The following is a 20,535-nucleotide window of genomic DNA, read 5'->3' on the forward strand; positions in this document are numbered from 1 at the left end:
GGCTCACGATAACGATTATATCACGATACAGCGATTATCGATATATTGGTCAGAAATTGGATACATGAAATTCTACGATACAACTGTTGAAACGAAAAGAAAAAAAAAAGATATTGGAAAATAGAAAAAAATACTGTTTAAGTCATTTATTAAACAGTGACACCTTTTCTGTGCAACATTGCTGTAAAATATAAATCTACTGCAAATTGTGCCCCTGCACATATAGAGGAAACCAACCACGACCACTGATATCGCTTGGAGAGATCACGATGAATGGCACCCTTAATTTCTTTAAAGTTTTAAATCTTTTAAAAAATAAATAAATAAAAAGTGCCGTAGGTGTCAGCAGTTGAGCTTGGAGTGGGGCAATGATACAATTGGTGGGTCTTTTCTTCGTATATGAACTTTGTTGCTTGGTTTGAGCACTTCCGCTATCTGCTTCAGCATTTAAGATGTCAGACTTGCTCAGTCACAGTCTTCCTCACCTTAAAAACAACAAAATAAAACAAAAAATATTAGCTACTTCATAGCGTTTGAGTTGAAATCCTGATTTTTTTTTTTTTGTGTTGGAAGTATTGAATTAAAAAAAATATGAACTGAATGTATAGAAATTAAAAATTCAATAATTACCTATTTTTAATATGTAGGCTACATTAATTATCATGCACATCACTTTATATATCTTGGAACCTATTCAAACCATTTTTATAGCTTATTGTATCAAAATGACAGTAATAACAGTTTGTGTAGTAAACTAGATGGAAATTGGTTCTCAAATAAATCGGTAAATTCATGTGGGCTTGTCCGATATTCATTTTCATCCAGTTTAGGGTCCTGGTTTATTTTATATCATTCAACACCAAATGTCATCAAAATAATACTTGTAAATTAAAAAGTCAATTACATTGCAAAACTTTCTTACCTCAAGTGATGAAAGCAAAGCTCACAAACTCCAGTGTCCACTACGTCACCAGCTCCCAGTGAAACTGATTTTTCTTAGACAATTCTTGCATACAGCAAAGTCCTTGTTCACCTTACTTCCTTTCTTGTTGGTGTAAAATCTAAAGTGTGTCCCCATGTGTGATTTGTAGCAATATTTTTCTCATTTTTTCCCTCCACCGTTCTCACGGAGCTTTTTTATTTTTTCAACCCACTTGGAGCTTCTCTTCTTCTCTAGACAACTTGTGCGCACTTTACCCTCACCGCCACTCCCGAGCGCCCCTAGTGGACCGCCAAAGAATTGCTCAACAAACATTGAGCAGTTTACAGCATCCATACTCCATTGTATGGCCAATATGTTAAATAAAAGTATCGATTCTTGGCGGGAGCATATCGATAACCCATCGGGTTGCAAAATATCGCGATATATCGCTGTATCGAGATATTGTCACACAACGCATCATGCCACAGAGCTAAAACTGTTAAAGCATTCCATGGAGAAAGATTCATCCAGTCAATCTCATGGCCTGCAAATAGCCCAACCCTGTTGATAACCTGTGGTGGAAATGGAAAAAAATAGTCCACAGCAAGGAAGGAGTGATTCCATATATATTTCCCTGCACTTGCTCTATAGAATTAACATTTACTGACCATCACAATGTTTTTTATTCCTTTTATATATTTATATACAGTACCCTCCATAATTATTGGCACACCTGAAAAATATGTGCTTTTAGCTTCTAATATGTTTTTTTTTTTTTTTATTCAAATAATATTGGACCTTAATGGAAAAAAAGAGAAAAATCCTACCTTCAATACAAGTGCATTCATTCAGTGGGGAAAAATCCCACACAAAGAAAAAATTATTTGACATCAAATAATGTGTGTCACAATTATTAGCACCCCTGGTGTTAATACTTTGTACAACCCCCTTTTGCCAACAAAACAAGGTCTGGGGACTGGAGATGGCCATGGGAGGAGCTTGATTTTGTGTCTGGTGAACCATTTCTGTGTGGATATGGCCATATGTTTAGGGTCATTGTCTTGCTGAAAGACCCAGTGACGACCCATCTTCAGCTTTCGGGCAGACGGCAACAGATTTTGATTTAAAATGTCCTGGTATTTCAAAGCATTCATGTTGCCAGGCACCCTAACAAGGTTCCCTGGGCCTTTGGAAGCGAAACAGCTCCACAGCATCACTGACCCACCCCCATACTTCACAGTGGATATGAGGTGCTTTTCAGCATGCGCATCTTTCGTGGCACGCCAGACCCACTTAGAGTGTTTGTTGCCAAAAGCTCTTGGTCCCACACAAAAATACACACTGGGACCGTGTGCTTTGGTCAAATGAGACCAAGATTGAGCTTTTTGGCAACAAACAGTCTAAGTGGGTCCGGCGTGCCACGAAAGATGCCATTATGTTGAAGAGCAAAGCTCTTTTGCAGATAAGTTTCCTCCTAAATCAGAATTGAGAAGGCAAGAAATTAACAGGTTGAAGCAGTCATATCAAGAGTCAAATAAGGTTATTGTTAAATTGTTAAGGTTGTCATTTAAAGCACTATTAAGAAATCTGATGTGTAAGTTCATGTGTCGGTTAATTGAGTCTGAAAATAGTATTTTAATCAAAATAACGGACCCTACAAATAGTTATATATTCAGATCAAGCATGTGGCGCCATTGGCGTAAAAGCCTGTTTGTTGCGCACAGATAGTTTGTGCTCTTTTAATGTTCTTTCTTTATTAGTTTCTGTTCCTGTGTTTTGTTATGTCATTTTTCTGTTGGTTTGTGTGCTATGGACTCCTGGTGTGACTCCTGAATAAAAATCATAAAGATGAGTAGGGCTTCTAATGCCTAGTTCAATGCATTGTGTAATATGATAATGATTTAGCTTTTACTTCACATGCTGCTTGTGTCAATCACCACACAGCGCACTTAGATCGAGACGGCACGCATGATATACCGTAATTTTCGGACTGTAAGCCGCTACTTTTTTCCTTCACTTTAAATCCTGCGGCTTATAGTCCAATGAGGCTTATTTGTTGATTCATTTGGGTTAATAGGTAACACTTTATTTGACAGCGGCACTATAAGACCGTCATAATTGTGACATGACACTATCATGGGCATTACTGAATGCTTATGACAGATGTCATTAGGTGTCATCGGGCAAATTATGTGACTAACTTTGTTTATGTCTAGCTCGGGTCTTTTACATCCATTCAAAAGTGAGCTAATTTGCCAGATAACACTAAATGACATCTGTCATAAGCATTCATGATTGCTCATGACAGTGTCATGTCGTAATTATGATTGTCTAACAACAATCTTATGGCGCCACTGTCAAATAAAGTATTACCAAATACCATAAGTAGCAATTAATGAAACAAATGGAATAGTAACTGAAGAAATAATTAGCACATAACAGGAATTTTGATTGTTATTTACATATGCAGTGCTGCAACGCATGCTAGGAGGCATGACAACAATGTTGACAGCAGGTGGCAGCAGAGGTTGACTGTCTACCCCAAGGGAGCAGTGATGGCCAAATGAAGCTTCTTGAAGCAATCAAGCTTTGAACCAATTGGCTGCATGGTGGTTCATTTGGTCTTATGACAGTCGTATGATGCCACTGTCAAATAAAGTGTTACCAGTTAATATCTTTTGGTACAAATATCCCATAATACAGTGAGGACAGCTGCAGTTTATAGTCCAATGTGGCTTATTTGTTGATTTATTTGGGTTGATAGGTAACACTTTATTTGACAGCGGCACCATAAGACCGTCATAATTGTGACATGACACTATCATGGGCATTACTGAATGCTTATGACAGATGTCATTAGGTGTCATCGGGCAAATTATGTCACTAACTTTGTTTATGTCTAGCTCGGGTCTTTTACATCCATTCAAAAGTGAGCTAATTTGCCGGATAACACTAAATGACATCTGTCATAAGCATTCATGATTGCTCATGACAGTGTCATGTCATAATTATGATTGTCTAACAACAGTCTTATGGCGCCACTGTCAAATAAAGTATTACCAAATACCATAAGTAGCAATTAATGAAACAAATGGAATAAAAAACTGAAGAAATAATTAGCACATAACAGGAATTTTGATTGTTATTTACATCTGCAGTGCTGCAACGCATGCTAGGAGGCATGACAACAGGTGGCAGCAGAGGTTGACTGTCTACCCCAAGGGAGCAGTGATGGCCAAAAGAAAGCTTCTTGACGCAATCAAGCTTTGAACCAATTGGCTGCATGGTGGTTCATTTGGTCTTATGACAGTCGTATGATGCCACTGTCAAATAAAGTGTTACCAGTTAATATCTTTTGGTACAAATATCCCATAATACAGTGAGGACAGCTGCGGCTTATAGTCCAATGTGGCTTATCTATGAACAAATGTCGTTTTTGTGTCAAATTTGGTGGATGGCGGCTTATAGGCAGGTGCGCCTTATAGTGTGAAAATGATGGTAATATGGACAAGTACAACTCACAGTCGTGGTTGCCTTAACTTCCCATGCATTTTGGCAGAACAGCTACCAGTCGGCGTCATTACTCGATCGTCACGGGCGTGTCATAAAACACACGAGAGCTAACGAAATCACTGCAACGCACGCTCCATAGCATTTTCTTCACAGCCCAAAACGAAACTAGTAGTGGCAACGAAGCAACATTCTAAAACAATGGACAGTGTGATCACCGACGCCAGCGACGTGCAGCGATTGATTTTCAACGCACCCAGGAAAACAAAAGTCGGACTTTGAAGTGATGGAGGCAGCTAGATCTGTTTGCATGGGACAGAGCTTCTGTGAAGTGTGGAGCGGTACGGAGATCGTGAGTTTTTAACCCTGAAAAATAACCCACTACAATGGTGGAAAGGGCGGCATATTGTTTCCAGGAAACGCAGTCTACTTAAACATGAACATGTGGATTAATTGATCTTCCTCAAGAAAAATCTGCCCTTCAAAAAAGATATGGACAGTGATGAGGAATAAAAAATGAGGAAGCACAGGCATAAGTGAATGAATTTACTGTGTATTAGGTTAAAGTAATGATTATTGACCTGTCTGTCTAAAATGCCATGTTTTTATTCCCCCAATTGTACCTGTCGTAAAGCATAATTTATTATTTATTTATGATAACACTATCAGGTTTAATTCTTTTTTTTCTAGAGCTGCTGCATATTATTAATATTTTTTGTTTGTAAGATGTTGACGTTGAAAGTTTGCACTTAAATTACTTACCTCTTGTGTTATAAACACCAGGAAATACAGTAATTGAATTACTGCACTTTATTGTTGTCTCTCACTGGAGTTTTATTTTATTATCAATCCCATCCAACAAAATGACGGTCATATAGTAAGCCTTATTTTTTTTTCATAAAAAAAGAACCTTGGTATGAAATTTTGCTATATTAGAAATGTGGTCTTTTTATATGTTTAAAATACTGTACAAACACACACAACAAATATTTACTATCGTATCGTTTTCACTCTATCGAACCGTATCGTTCTTATACTGTATCGAATCGCATCGAATCGCTCGGCCTTGAAAATGCATCGTTTTTTAATCGAATCGTAACCTGTGTATCTAGATACATATCGAATCGGCTTCATGCCAGAGATTCCCAACCCTAATTTTAACGTGATTAATTTAAAAAAATAATTACCGCCCATTAATTTTGGCAGCCCTATAAAGATCATAAAAGATCATTTTCTTTTTTGTCCAGCAGTGTTTTACAGTTACAAAATGTACTGTCAATAGTTATTGTTTGCACCGTAATGACAGATCTTCAATTATTTAGTGTACATGTGTAAACATTGTACCTGCATGGGTTTGTTTTTTTTTTTCTTTCCATTTTTATTTTAAGTCAAGAAAATGTTTTGTTAATTAATTTTATTTAATCAGAATGTGCATTGTATTTTTATTTGGTCAAAAGAAAACCAACTTTACCACCTTCAACCTGCCTTATATTTGACCGACATTCATAAATGGACCCATGCTTGTATGAAAAAAATAATTGTGGACCTTCAAGATTTGTATTTGAGGACCCCTGGTCTAAAGTTTTTAATTTTTATCAGTTGAATTATTTGTTAATACTAACCGGAATGTAGTTTCCAAGCGCTATCCTCCATCGGACTATTTTCTGGGTTGCACCACCGTATAAATACTCCTCACCGGAAGTGTAACGTTCTCTTCTAGTGATCCAACATGGCGGTGAGTAGCACATCAACGCATACGTATTAGCCGTAACGAAGCGGCCGTCGTAATCCGTAATCATCGGGACCGTGGAAGCAAATGAACAGTCAATACACCCGCAGACAATTTAACACCCTTTTTGTAAAAATATTCCCGCTGAAATTCCGCTGATTGAAGTTCTAAAACGTCCGGAAATATGGGAAAGTGGCTAAGGCTAACATGCTATTTGACGGTGAATTGGGGTTCACACGTCGCTACGCGAACATAATATGAGAAGTCGGCGTTAAATATGACATTCTTAACAACGGGTGAAGTACACCTTTTTATGAATATTAAAATGTGGTTGTCAAGACGTTATATGTTAACTTATTTCTCCGGCGAGTCAGTGCTATGAGGTGAAGCCAACACCGGGGATATGTACGGGCATGTTCCATAGTTGTCTCTTAATGTTCAGTGAACCAAGCAAGCACATGCCTTAATAATGGAAAAACTTTGAGGCAAACCACTGAGCAAATGCTCTAAAGCTACTGCATGCATAATGTAATGACTATAATGACCTCTCAAATCGTTTGGGTGTACATTCTATGCCTGTTTATTTTAACTCAATAACAATCATGGGTTCGGATAAACCGGTTGGTTGAACCTTCTGCCATTTAGTGGGTCATTTTTTTCCCCAAAAACATCATGTAAAAGTATCAGAAACGACAAAAGCCCCTTTTAAATCTGTATATGGGTAAATTCCCTGGTCAAGTGACGTGGGATTTGATCAAACCAAGGCTTTCAGACATGGGGAGATATCCCTGGAATGACACGGGTTGGACACTTTCACAGAATTGTCCCGTGTTGCCGACTTGGTGCTCTCTGTGCGGGGAGGATGTCTGGCGCGAGTTTATAACCCGGACATTACGTTATTTTTGGTCGGCATCGGCAACAAAATAAACATTTCCAAAGATGGACGGTAGACTCTGTTCTTCGGCTTTACGATGCAGTAGCAATTTAATTTTGTTTTGTTTTGAGTTAAATTTTGTGTTAAGTAATTTTGTAATTTACTACTCGATTACTCGAACTAAATAGTTCATCGCTTAATAGGATAAAAGTTTGCCCGGGGTCCTCAAGCAGTACAAAAAAATTAATTATCTAAGTACAACAACAACAAAAAACAATTGTATAGCAGAAGTTCGCTAGCTTAAATGCTATAAAGTGCTAACGTTTTTATTTTTACAATGCTCTCAACAAATGGTATAAACACATATTCCCACAAAAATGGCTAAATATACCTATAAACTAAATTACGAATGCATTTAGAAAGCATTAGCGCAATCAAAAACTTAAGTTGGTCTTAACAGGGAGCAGCTGGTTTCAGCCATGTGAAATGAGTTATGTCAAATAAACTGTCGCCACTAGAGGGCAGTGTATCCACCCATATCAGTAAAACTAAATGCGAACACTTCCAAAACCATTACAACGCCACAAATTGCACAAATACTCAAAGCCGCAAAATTTAATTTGAATCTTTTTTTTTCTGATCGAGTTAAACGATTAATCGTTGCAGCACTCATTTCCGGCTTAACGTTTTAATAATTGCAATGTTCGTTTACTGCCTTCGTGCTGTGACCTGGGAATTTAACACCTGCTTTCACACACATCGCTTCCTGGGAAAGTCCGGACATTATACTTAGACATGACTTGGTAAATATCTGCGTCGTCATCTCTGTCAGTCGACCCGGGAAATCGCTTTCACACACAAAGGCTCTGCGTTGAAATCCTGGATTTAAACTGTGTTCATGTGTGTGTGAAAGGAGCTAAAGATGAAAGTGCTTGGTTGTCATTGTAAATGTTGCTGAAATTCATCCACTTTTGTTTTGTCAGGAACAAGGTGAGAAAAAGGAGAACCCCATGAGGGAGCTACGTATCCGCAAGCTCTGCCTGAACATTTGCGTGGGCGAGAGCGGTGACAGGCTGACCCGAGCCGCCAAAGTGCTGGAGCAGCTCACGGGACAGACTCCCGTTTTCTCAAAGGGTGAGTGGAAACATGGGAGGGAGCAGCTTCAGCGACCGATGTGTTAAGTATGCTCTAAAATAGTAATTTGTTCCGAAGATCGAGCGTTGCGAACTCCGAGCAATCTGGAATGCAGCATGAGCCACATAGCAAATAGGCTACGTTCATACTACAGGTCTTAATGCACGAATCCCGATTTTTTCGTGTTTTTCCGACTCGAGTGAGGCATTAACTTGACGGTCTGAACGTGACAAGTCGCATAGAACGGGACCATTTCAAATCCGATCTGGGTCACTTTCGTATGTGGTCTAAATCCGATCTGGGGCACATTTTTCCAGACTGTCTGTACTGTCCAGTCCCGCAAATCGGATTTAATGCAGCAATTACGTCATCAAATAGCGAGAGAGTCGTTACCGTAGCGATGCACCTGCGCGTTATTAGCGCCTAGCTTGCAGTAAACACGGCTTTTGAGGAAGAGCTGAGCTTGACAACAGTCATAAAAAATAAAAATGGGTTGAGGATAAGCCTGAGAATGCTCCGTTTTCTCTCTGTTCCAAGTGAGCAATATTTCAACATTGCCTCCACTAGAGGTGTGCAAAATTTCCGATTCTTAGATTATTCGCGATTCGGCCGCGGAAGATTCGAGAACGATTCACAAACATCCAAATTCCGATTATTGAAATATGCCAAGTAAAGCGGAAGTACAACACACTCAGCGCGCCGCGCGGGCTTCGGGACGGAACGGAGCGGGAGTAGCTAAACATTATGCTTCTCATTAACCGGCCCCTCGGGTAATGCCAACGCTCAACTCACGGCTCTAGCTCAACTCATGCCACGAGATAAAAAAACACAACAACATACCTGCCTGCTGCCGAAAAGCTGCTACAAGTACAGCTAAGCTACATAATGTTACGGTAGATATCATTTATATAGGACTAGATGGATTATAGACTCGGTAGCGGTAGCAGCACATCTGCAAAAAGCTAGATGCGGGCGTTAGTAAACGGCCGCCATCTTAAAGCAGTAAACTTCCCTGCAATGCTGTTGTAGCGAACCTTCCAAGCAAACCTAATTAACTTTTTATCTAAAATACTCCTAAATCAGTAAAATATTGACTTGAATCTATCTTTAAAATAGTTTTAAAACTTTCACATGTCAAAAGTAGACAAAAGGGAAATTATGGAATAACGGGAGCAATTTTAACAACTTTAACGGTTGATTCACAACATTAAATTAATTGAATGTAGTTTAAAGCTGCTGATACAGAATGGGGACTGGAGTTTTTTTTTATTTAATGTTATTTTTGTATATTTGTTTACTGCTATATGTTAACTTGATACTGAAATAGTAGTTTGGTTTAGCCTGAGAGTATTTTTGAACAATTTTGGAACTAATGTACAAAACTTTATTTTAAAAAAAAATTAAAAAAAAAAAGGAGGGGGTTGCATCAATAATCGTTTTATAATCGAATCGGAGCCTCTGAATCGTAATCGTAATCGAATCGTTAGGTGCCCAAAGATTCCCAGCTCTAGCCTCCACGGCCGAGAGTCGGGACAAACTGCCCGTATGTGTGTGTGACGTGCACGGACAGTGCGTGCATGCTATCGATTCATATAAACTTTGAATATTTGCCTAAACGGGGATTATTTATGTCTGTTATTTGTGTCCACCTTTTGAAAAGCAAAATATATCCCTGGAATGACGGATGACGTCTGTCATTTGTTTTGATGGTTCTGCGCATGCGGGTCTTCTTTCTTAGCGGGTGTCGGACTGCGAATTAGTGCGCAAGCGTAATACTTGAACGGTCTCAATGGATAAAGGCAGTCTGAACGGGCACGCCAAAAAAATGGATATGACAAAAAATCGGATTCGTGCATTAAGACCTGTAGTATGAACGTAGCCATATTGGATGCTGACAGAAAGTCTCAATCTGACCTTTTTTTTTTTTGTTTTGTTTTGTTTTTGTTTTTTGGTCATGTTTGTCATAGCTCGCTACACCGTGCGATCGTTCGGCATTCGCAGAAATGAGAAGATTGCCGTCCACTGCACCGTCCGCGGCGCCAAAGCCGAGGAGATCCTGGAGAAAGGACTTAAGGTGCGTTTGTGCCAAATTAACAACTTTTGTGGCAATTTGCGGCATTAGACGTCCAATCCATTTTGACTGGGGCGCCCAGTCAAGATGGATTGGATGTTTATTGCTGTTAATGTGAGTTTTGATGAAATGCATTTACTTCTACTATTACTAACTACAACAACACATACTCGGTAAATGCGATGCATAGAATATAGCTAGAGGCCGTCTGATTGGGGTTTTCAAGGGCTGGTGCTGATAGCAAATAAAAAATCAGGCAGTTGGCGATGTCAAAAGGCGATTTCGTAAGCCAGTATTTAAGGTAGGCATATGCAGATATGAGATTTTGTCGGTATGATAACGTTAAAGTGATCCTCTACCTTAAATACATGTAGGCTCTAATAAACCACAATTGTTCGCTTGTACTAAAATATATTGTTAGAAACACATAAAATGTTAAATCAATGGCAATATTTTATCATATTTAGAACACATTTTGACCGATAGTTGGCGCCATGTTTTGCGGGCTCGCAGTGATGACGTAAAGGGGATCTTTCCAAATGTGTAGTGTATACAACAAATGCGTATTGCTGCCTAAACTCGCTAAGTAAAATGCCACAATATGCTGCTTTTGGATGCAATTTCCAGTCAAATTGAAGCAAGGGGAGTGACGTGAGTGGTCAAGGTGGAATTATTTTTTGTGAACAAATGTGCATAAGCGGAAGCTTTTCCCCTTTTTGGTCCCTGTATGCACGTATCCTACCTACCACGCGTTACAACTGGCGCACGAACATTTTTCCTGGATCCTTGGTCAAGTAAGGGATCCGTCTATTTTCTGGATCCGACGGTCCCACCGCGACTGCAATATTGGTTTCGTATCTGTCTATTTTCTGGATTTGACGGTCCCACAGCGGCTTTTCGGATACGTCTATTTTCTGGATTTGGCGGCCTGATCGCGGCTGCAACGTTATCATGGGATTGGTCTAATTCCTGGATCTTCGAGTGAGTAAAAAAATGCAGATTTGGATTACTATTGTTTTTTGTTGACTATTCTTCGTGTGAGTTTTCCCCAAATCATACCAAATAATTAAAGCCCTATGGCACACTACAGATAATTAATATTTATAGAAATATTTTTGTGAATAAATGTGCATAAATGGAAGCTTCTCCCCCTTTTGGTACTTCTTTCATGTATCCTACCTACCACGCGTTACAATGTACAAGACATGGATTACACTCGGTTCCAGGATTTGTTCCCATCAGATGACGAATTTAATGGGGACAGTTAACACACGGCAGCTCTGGATGCTAAAAATCTACATAACTATACTGGGACAAGTTTGAAAACGCAATAGTTTACCTTGAGGAACATAAACCGGTGTTCTCAACAGCATACACTCTCTAGCTCCATTGTCATTGAGCCGCGAGTACATCACCAGTTTATCCCAACTCGTCTTATCAGGTACTGTATTTCCTGCTCTCATTTAGCCTTTGCTGCTCGTCTTGTGAACGACCGACAGTGCTGTCCTGCTCTTAACTTTTCCGATCTTGTTTCAAATTTGAAGGGCAGAACCGACGACATGTTGGCTAAGAGTGAAACGCTGAAAGTTCGGCAACGGGCCAAGTGACGTCACGCACTGCGACGTAACAAGAATGGCGACCTATAACTTAAAATAATCTTACAAACTTTGTTAAAACGAAAACATTAAGAGGGGTTTTAATATCAAATTATTTAACTCATACTAACATTTATCTTTTAAGAATTGTTTTAAAGATCGAGGATCACTTTAAGCAAAAATACCATGGTTTCACAGTATCACGGTATTGTTAATTTGAGATGTGTGGGTTAAAAAACTATTGAAAAAAATGTTTTATTTGCAAATTGGAACATCGACATGAATATGTTGAAATAGATCAAATAAAAAAAATATTTTAAATTGAAATAGAAATTATAGACTAAAGCCACAGCTCAAGTTGCTGAACAATAGAACAAAAATAATTTACAATAAAAAGTAAAAACACTACTAAATAAATTTTTAAATATATGTATATCAGGCACTTCACTGACTTTAAAGCTCCATCTCAACGTTTTTAGACTCTTGCTCATTTTCTACGTACAGTGCTCTCCATAATTATTGGATTTATAATAATTATGTGTTTTTTAGCTTCTAAAAATTTTTTTTCTAAATAATATGGGACCTTAATGGAAAAAAAGAGAAAAATCCAACCTTCAATACAAGTGCATTTATTCAGTGGGGAAAAAAATCCCACATAAAGAAATAATTATTTGACATCAAATAATGTGTGTCACAATTATTAGCACCCCTGGTGTTAATACTTTGTACAACCCCCTTTTGCCAACAAAACACCCCACAGCATCACTGACCCACCCCATACTTCACAGTAGGTATGAGGTGCTTTCTACACGCCAACAAGCTGTTTGGGAGGCATGCACGGAGAAAACTTTTCCTCACTCACAATCATAAACGCAAACATCTGGAGTTCGCCAAGCGGTATTGGGGCTTCAACTGGGACCGTGTGCTTTGGTCAGATGAGACCAAGATTGAGCTTTTTGGCAACGAACACTCTAAGTCTGGCGTGCCACGAAAGATGCGCATGCTGAAAAGCACCTCATACCCACTATGAAGTATGGGGGTGGGTCATTGATGCTGTGGGGCTGTTTCGCTTCCAGAGGCCCTGGGAACCTTGTTAGGGCGCATGGCATCATGAAGGCTTTGAAATACCAGGACATTTTAAATCAAAATCTGTTGCCCGAAAGCTGAAGATGGGTCGTCATTGGGTCTTTCAGCAAGACGATGACCCTAAACATATGGCCAAATCTACACAGAAATGGTTCACCAGACACAACATCAAGCTCCTCCCATGGCCATCTCAGTCCCCAGACCTCAACCCCATTGAAAACCTGTGGGGTGAGCTGAAGAGGAGAGTACAGAGGAGAGGACCCAGGTCTCTGGATGATTTAGAGAGATTCTGCAAAGAGGAATGGCTGAAGATCCCTCTTTCTGTCTTTTCCCATCTTGTGAAACATTATAGGAGAAGATTAGGTGCTGTTTTGTTGGCAAAAGGGGATTGTACAAAGTATTAACACCAGGGGTGCTAATAATTGTGACACACATTATTTGATGTCAAATAATTATTTCTTTATGTGGGATTTTTTTTCCCCCACTGAATAAATGCACTTGTATTGAAGGTTGAATTTTTCTTTTTTTCCATTAAGGTCCCATCTTATTTAGAAAAAAAAAATATTAGAAGCTAAAAAACACAATTATTATAAATCCAATAATTATGGAGGGCACTGTATTTCTCTGTCCAAGTTATGATGCAGGAAAATGAGTATGTTCACCTTTTCTGGGTTAATATACCACAAATGGTAAATGGTGTTATACTTATATAGCGCTTTTCCACCTTTCAAGGCGCTCAAAGCGCTTTACACTATCTCACTATTCACCTACTGGTGACGCAGCACCAGGAGCAACATGGGGTTCAGCACAACTACTATTAATATTAATTAGTTGAATATTAATGGAGAGCGAGAGTTAAGAAACGAGCACGTGTGTATGACTCGTGTATCATTATTTAAACATTACCCCCCCCCCCCCCCCCTCCACACACAGACACACACACACACATCCATCCGCACACATCCACCCTCTCTCAACACAAAGTCGCCAGACAGAAAAAACACCACAGGCTGTATTATGAAGATGTTATTTTGAGCAAATGTTTACAATGACGGAACACTTTACAAAAGTACGCTTATCGTGAGGTTAGTAAGGAAACAAGTTGGCTGTCTTGGCATGCTAACTAGCCACTTTAATAGCGTACTTACTAGAGGTGTGCGAAATTTCCGATTCTTAGATTATTCGTGATTCGGCCGTGGAAGATTAGAGAATGATTCACAAACATCCAAATTCCGATTATTGAAATATGTCAAGTAAAGCGGAACTAAAACACAGTCAGCGCGGTCTTTGGAACGCATCGAGGAACTAACAATGCTCAACTCACGGCTCTGGCTCAACTCATGCCGCTAGATTAAAAAAAATACCTGAATGCTGCCGACAGCCGCTATAAACTACATCTACATAATGCGACAGTAGATAATACATATGATATTTATATAGAATTAGATGCAAAATGACAGACGGCTTAAGCAGCACATGTATAGAAAACTAGATGTGAAATGACGGACTTGCCGGCGTTAGTAAACAGCCGCCATCTTAAAGCTGGAGACTTCCCTAGAAGGCAGTTGACACAAACCTAATTAACTTTTTATCTAAAATACTCCTAAATCGGCAAAATCTTGACTTGAATCTATCTGTCAAACCGTTTCAAAACTTTCACATGTCGAAAGTAAACACAAGGGAAATTAATGGAATAACGGGAGCAATTTTAGCAACTTTAACGGTTGATTCACAGCATTGAATTAATTGAATGTAGTTTTAAGCTGCTGATACAGAATGGGACTTGTGTATTTTATTTACTGTTTTAAACTGTTAACTTGATACTGAAATAGTCGTTTACTTAAGCCTGAGAGGCTTTTTGTACAATATTTGTAACTAACGTACAAAACATTAAAAGCAGCTAGCTAATAGCTTGGGGGGTTGGTGGGTGTCATCATCAATAATCGATTTATAATCGAATCGTAGCCTCTGAATTGTAATCTGATTGTTAGGTGCCCAAAGATTCCCACCTCTAGTACTTACGTAATAGTACTTGTTTTACCGTCGCTAGACACACGAAACACAAAGGAGTGAACTCATAGCTGGTGGTAAACGTTCGTGACAGTGTTTACTTTCGAATATGTGTAAAGTGACGGATGATGGTCACGTTAATGTGGAATTATGTTGGAGGTGTAGCCTGCATGTTGGCTGTCCTTCCTCCTCCAAGCCGCGGCAGTCTTGTCTCTTTTCGGTAGCCAAAATACTCCCATACTAGATTAGACCTTTTGATGGGTTTTTGAAAAAGCTCAGGTGTAGTTTCAATAGCAACAGCAGTGTCACCGAAAGAGCAACGACATGAGGGGGAGGGTTGAGCGCTGCCGCTCCAAGAATTTCTCGCTGCATTTTGGGGACATAAAAAATGGCTAATACCGTACTACGGTAGGACGGAAAATTTTTAGTGTTTTTGAAACTGACGCTTTCATACCACAGTCAACCTTGAAACCGGTAACCGGCACATGCCAAATTTAAGGCCTATGTCATTTTTTAAAGCACTTTGCTTATGAAAGGAAAACTAAATGTCTGTATCAGAGGTTTTTCTTCTGCTTCTTTCCTTTGTAACGTTGGCCACTAGGTGGTGCAAAAGCACAATAAACAAAGATCATCACCCAAAAAGTGTACATATGGTAAGTTATTGCAGTGTTTTTCAATCTTTTCTGAGTTACGGCACGTTTTTACATTGGAAAAAATCTTGCGGCATACCACAAACCAAAAATAGTCAAAAATTACTTTCTGTACAACATAATTATAAACTCATTTCTCAACATTTACACTTAGGTGGCTGATGGCAAGAAATCCGAGCTGTTTTTTAATGCGACACTAGCAATACCTCGTTCAAACGCACACGACCGCAACCTTCTACTTACTCCTTCCTTCCAACTGCAACTCCGCCCGACGACGTTAAAAAAAAATGTATTGAATAATTTGTCGCGGCGACCTGACGATCTCTCACGCGGCACACCGGTTGAAAAACACTGAGTTATTCTATTACATTGGCTAAATATCCGCCAGTCTTGGGGTTGGGGGCGGGAGGGAATCCGTATAGCAGTCGACCTTAGTAAGAAATATCATTACCCAAACAGTGAGTGACCATTACTTATTCTATTATATTGGCTAGATATCAGCCGCTCTTGACAAAAATCACGTTGACCCAATTATGGTAATCGGCCAGCCAATTTATCGGTTAACTTGTATAAGAAGGATAAATCACCCAAACAGTGAACATAAGTTATCCTATATTAGTTAATACGGCTATATTTCTTCCGATTGCTGATTTTCAATTCCATTTATCAGCCAACCGATTTATAGGTCGACTTTTGCATACTACAGTGAACGAAATAAATTTTCAAAGTTTAAATCTGAGTCTCATCGTGCTGCAGGTGCGCGAGTACGAGTTGAGAAAGAACAATTTCTCCGACACGGGAAACTTCGGCTTCGGCATCCAGGAGCACATCGACCTGGGCATCAAGTACGACCCCAGCATCGGTATCTACGGACTGGACTTCTACGTGGTTTTGGGACGGCCCGGTTTCAGCATCGCCGACAAGAAGCGGAAACGCGGCCGCATCGGTTTCAGGCACCGCATCCGCAAAGAGGAGTCCATGCGCTGGTTCCAGCAGAAGGTCAGAATGATGTTGCATCAGAGGAGGCTGACGAATAACGCTCGGTGTCGTTTTGTTTTCTCGTTGCAGTACGATGGCATCATCCTCCCCGGAAAGTAAAGGACCACCTTTGACATCTTTGTATGAAAGTAATAAAAAAAGAAAAGTGTAGACTGGTCCTGTCGTTTTTGTCGTTCGTTCGGCCCTCCCAGTCGAAATGGATTGGATGTCTAGAGCAGTCTTTTTCACCCAATGTGCCATGGCACACAGTGTCTGGTGTGTGGTGGAAAATCATCCACTTTCACCTAAATGGTGTTAAAAATGTTTCAATAGGTAGCAGTGGCATTGGAGTTAGCCAAACTATAAAGGTGATGTCAATAGACAGGTTTTAAAAGCGAAAGATGGTTTGAAATGACTCAAATATAAAGATTAATGAGTATTTCATCTAAAAAGACCAAGAAGAAAAAAGTGCCGCTTCAACTAACACTGCAATAAAAGTCACACTTGATGAATAAAAATATGATTTTAAAATGTTTTCCTTTGCGTTTGTTCGATTCCTATTCAGTACATGACTTTATATCAATATAGGCTACAGGATTTTTTTTTACATTTTTGCTTTTAGAGTGCCTTGGATTTTTTTATTTTTTTTTTTTATGAAAAAAGTGCTTTGGCTCAAAAAAAGATTGAAAAAACTGGTCTAGAGCTATCAATGGTAATGAAAGATGAGCATTCAAAACTAGTCTTCATGGTTTAAAAGATTGGCAAAGGTTTTGGTATGCAATGAATTATCATGAAAAGAAAATCCCAATTTAAGACTTACTTGCTGTAATGAGTGCATATTTCTGGTTTTATTCATTTAATTAGACCTGTTTATATAATATATAGCGGAAAACAGACGACTGAAAGACCAGTTTATGCTCTTGCACTCCTCTGTTAGAAACTGCTGTATTTTAAGCCAAAACAACTGTTGTGTTTGATGAAACAATATGTCTGTATGCTGGCATAGCAGATTCATGGTGCATTAAGCCCCCGAACTATTTTTAATTTGCCCATTTTACCCTGGAAACCCCCGTTTACAGACGTTGCGCAACCGTTTTTGTTATAACCTAGCCATGAAAACAAGGTAATTATATTTACCATTCAAAATGTCATTTTGAGCTTAGAATCATTAATTGATTTCTAATATTTTGTTTGAAACAAAACAAAAAAATTACTTTAAAAAAATTTTCACTCGCATATTTTAAACCAACAAATTACGTCACAATGAAAAAAATGGCATCTGTAAAAAAGTCACGGATATCTACCTCATAACTATTGCTAAATTGTATTTTTTTGTTGCTATCGCATTTTCCCGATATTTTAGATGATAAATAACCGATCCAAACAAAGAAAAATTGAACAAATGTTTAAAAGGGTAAACATTCATTCATTCATTTTCCATGCCGCTTTTCCTCACGAGGGTCGCGGAGGTGCTGGAGCCTATCCCAGCTAACTACGGGCAGTAGGCAGGGGACACCCTGAACTGGTTGCCAGCCAGTCGCAGGGCACAAGGAGACATACAACCATTCACGCACACACTCATACCTACAGACAATTTAGAGTGTTCAATCAGCCTACCATATGAAAAAGAAAATATTGACCACTCCTTGATGTCTGTGATTTCTGCATCGCGACCCTTGTTATATTACCATGTTTCACCCATAAAATCCCCCAAAAATCCAGCTCTGGCCATTCACAGCTATGTCTCGACACTCAGTGATACATGTGACATGGAGTTTTGGATCAAAACAAGGTAAGTACGCGATAATATGTCGTTAAAGTCATGGCGTCTGTAATTCTGTACTCGTGCTCTCCTCTCACCTCCATATAGGGTTTTGCTGTTTTTTTTTTTTTCTTTTCTTTTAAATGCTCTCCAGTCCAAAATTTTTCTTCCCCTAGAAAATTGAGATTTTAAGCTTTCCAATGATGTATCACATGTGCATATCGGACAGTTTTGATATTTGGCGAAATTGGTCTCAGAGCGGAACTTCAAGTCACCTGAGTGTTTTCCGCCATATATATATATATATATATATATATATATATATATATATATATATATATATATATATATATATATATATATATATATATATATATATATATACCGTATTGGCCCGAATATAAGACGACCCCGATTATAAGACGACCCCCTCTTTTTCAAGACTCAAGTTTGAAAAAAGACTTTTTGAACACCAAATTAATTTTTATACAGAAACGACCACGGAAAGCTTTTCTCTGACTGTGAGCATTTTGGTCAACTGCTTCAAAGCTAACACAAAAAAACACAATGGTTAAAAGTATGAGAGGGTAATACATGCAAAAAGTATCTTTGAGGCTGTGAAAAGGTTCTAAATAACTAAATAAAAACAAAAATAGTGAGTACTCGCCGCTTCCAACCGATGTGCGCATGCGTGTGAATGCATATGCAAGCGCCCTGAGCATTGTGTAGGACGTTTCGCCGCGTAGTAAGGAATGGCCAAACACCGGTTAACCTGGCCAATCTTCGACCCACTTTTCTCCAAATTGTCGCGAAGTTTCTCCATTTTCGGTTATGTCTTTTATTACCGGTATTTTCTTCTCTTTTCCTTCTTACCACTTTCTTCTTCGTGTCAGGGGTTCGCTTTGGCCGCCCGAGTCGCGTTCAGCATTCGATTCATTGATGACTGGCGCCATCAAGCGTCGTGAATGGGTATATGTCTAGGCCGCAGTTTTTTTTTTTTTTTTTTTTTTTAGGCCGCAGTTATAAGACGACCTCCTCTTTTTCAATCTTATTTCAGTGCAAAAAACATCGTCTTATATTCGGGCCAATACGGGTATATATATATATATATATATATATATATATATATATATATATATATATATATATATATACATACAGGGGTGAACATAATTTTTTTTGCCCAGGTTCTCAGAGGAGGACCTGGAGATGTGACTTGGTCCTCATTGAGCTTGAGAGCCAACCCACCTAATGCGATAAATTTATGACAAGCTTTACTTAGACCCAATTAACTTTAATTAATTATATTAACAATTAATGCCTGATTAACATCAACTGGCACAACAAAATTGCCATTACTTTGAAGTGAAATGTAAAGAAATAAACAAACGCACCAATTCAAAATAAAGGGCATTATGCGGCTCCCACATTAACTCCAAGCCTTTTTAAAAGTGGGATGTCCTCCTCATAAGACCTCATTGAACGTGCATGTTTAGCTTTGTAAAATGCGAGCAAAAACACGTTTGTCAGTGCATGGCGCTGTTTTCATTACCTTTATTCCGCCACTTGTCCATAGGGCGAGTACGGTGCTTTCTGACATTGATAGTTTGCTTAATTGCCACATGCTCTCTGTTTTTTCGTGCTTTTCAAAGTTTGGATGGCTGAAATTCTTTGACCCTACATAAAATGCGCTGCTCTTATCGGCGACATTGGGATTCTCACGGCACAAATTTTTTACCGCATTTCCATGCGAGCATCATTTACTTCTAGCCACGGTACCTCCTGCAGCCACTTTTCAGCAAAAGTCCTGTTTTCGGTAGCTCCGGTGACGTCTCTGTCGTCTGTCTGTCTTTTGACGGGGGTGGGGGAACACGGAAGTAATTACTCAGTGTGGCCTGCCTCTTCGACATTTTGAGAAGTAATTTTCTCGTGTCCGCCGCAAATTCATTGGTCAGCCATCGCTACGCAAAAGCGTATGGAAGCCGATGAGGGCCAGCGCGTTTGTCTACGTCCAGTACGCATGCGCGCATGCGGACCACTTATGTGCACCCCTGGTATATATATATATAACAATGATTTATTATATGTCAGAAAACACAAGGCCGAAAAAGGAGTTTCTGCTCTTGTATCCTTTAAAATAAACTGCTGTATTTCAAGCCAAAAGAACGGTTGTGTTTGATAGAACAATATTTCTATATGCTGCCATTCCCGCAG

At 39.1% G+C, this 20,535-nt stretch overlaps 1 protein-coding gene across 1 annotated transcript; it reads left to right on the forward strand.

Annotated features, from left to right (window-relative positions):
* Positions 1-6,063: 6,063 nt before the first annotated feature.
* Positions 6,064-16,728, forward strand: rpl11 (ribosomal protein L11). The gene is made up of 5 exons (XM_057828630.1): positions 6,064-6,167; positions 8,019-8,169; positions 10,137-10,243; positions 16,338-16,580; positions 16,650-16,728. Exons 1-5 carry the CDS (start codon positions 6,162-6,164, stop codon positions 16,677-16,679), a joined length of 537 nt encoding a protein of 178 aa, XP_057684613.1. The 5' UTR covers positions 6,064-6,161; the 3' UTR covers positions 16,680-16,728.
* The last annotated feature ends 3,807 nt before the right edge of the window (positions 16,729-20,535 follow it).

Source organism: Corythoichthys intestinalis, chromosome 22 (genome assembly GCF_030265065.1).
Source record: "Corythoichthys intestinalis isolate RoL2023-P3 chromosome 22, ASM3026506v1, whole genome shotgun sequence".
Lineage (NCBI taxonomy): Eukaryota > Metazoa > Chordata > Actinopteri > Syngnathiformes > Syngnathidae > Corythoichthys > Corythoichthys intestinalis.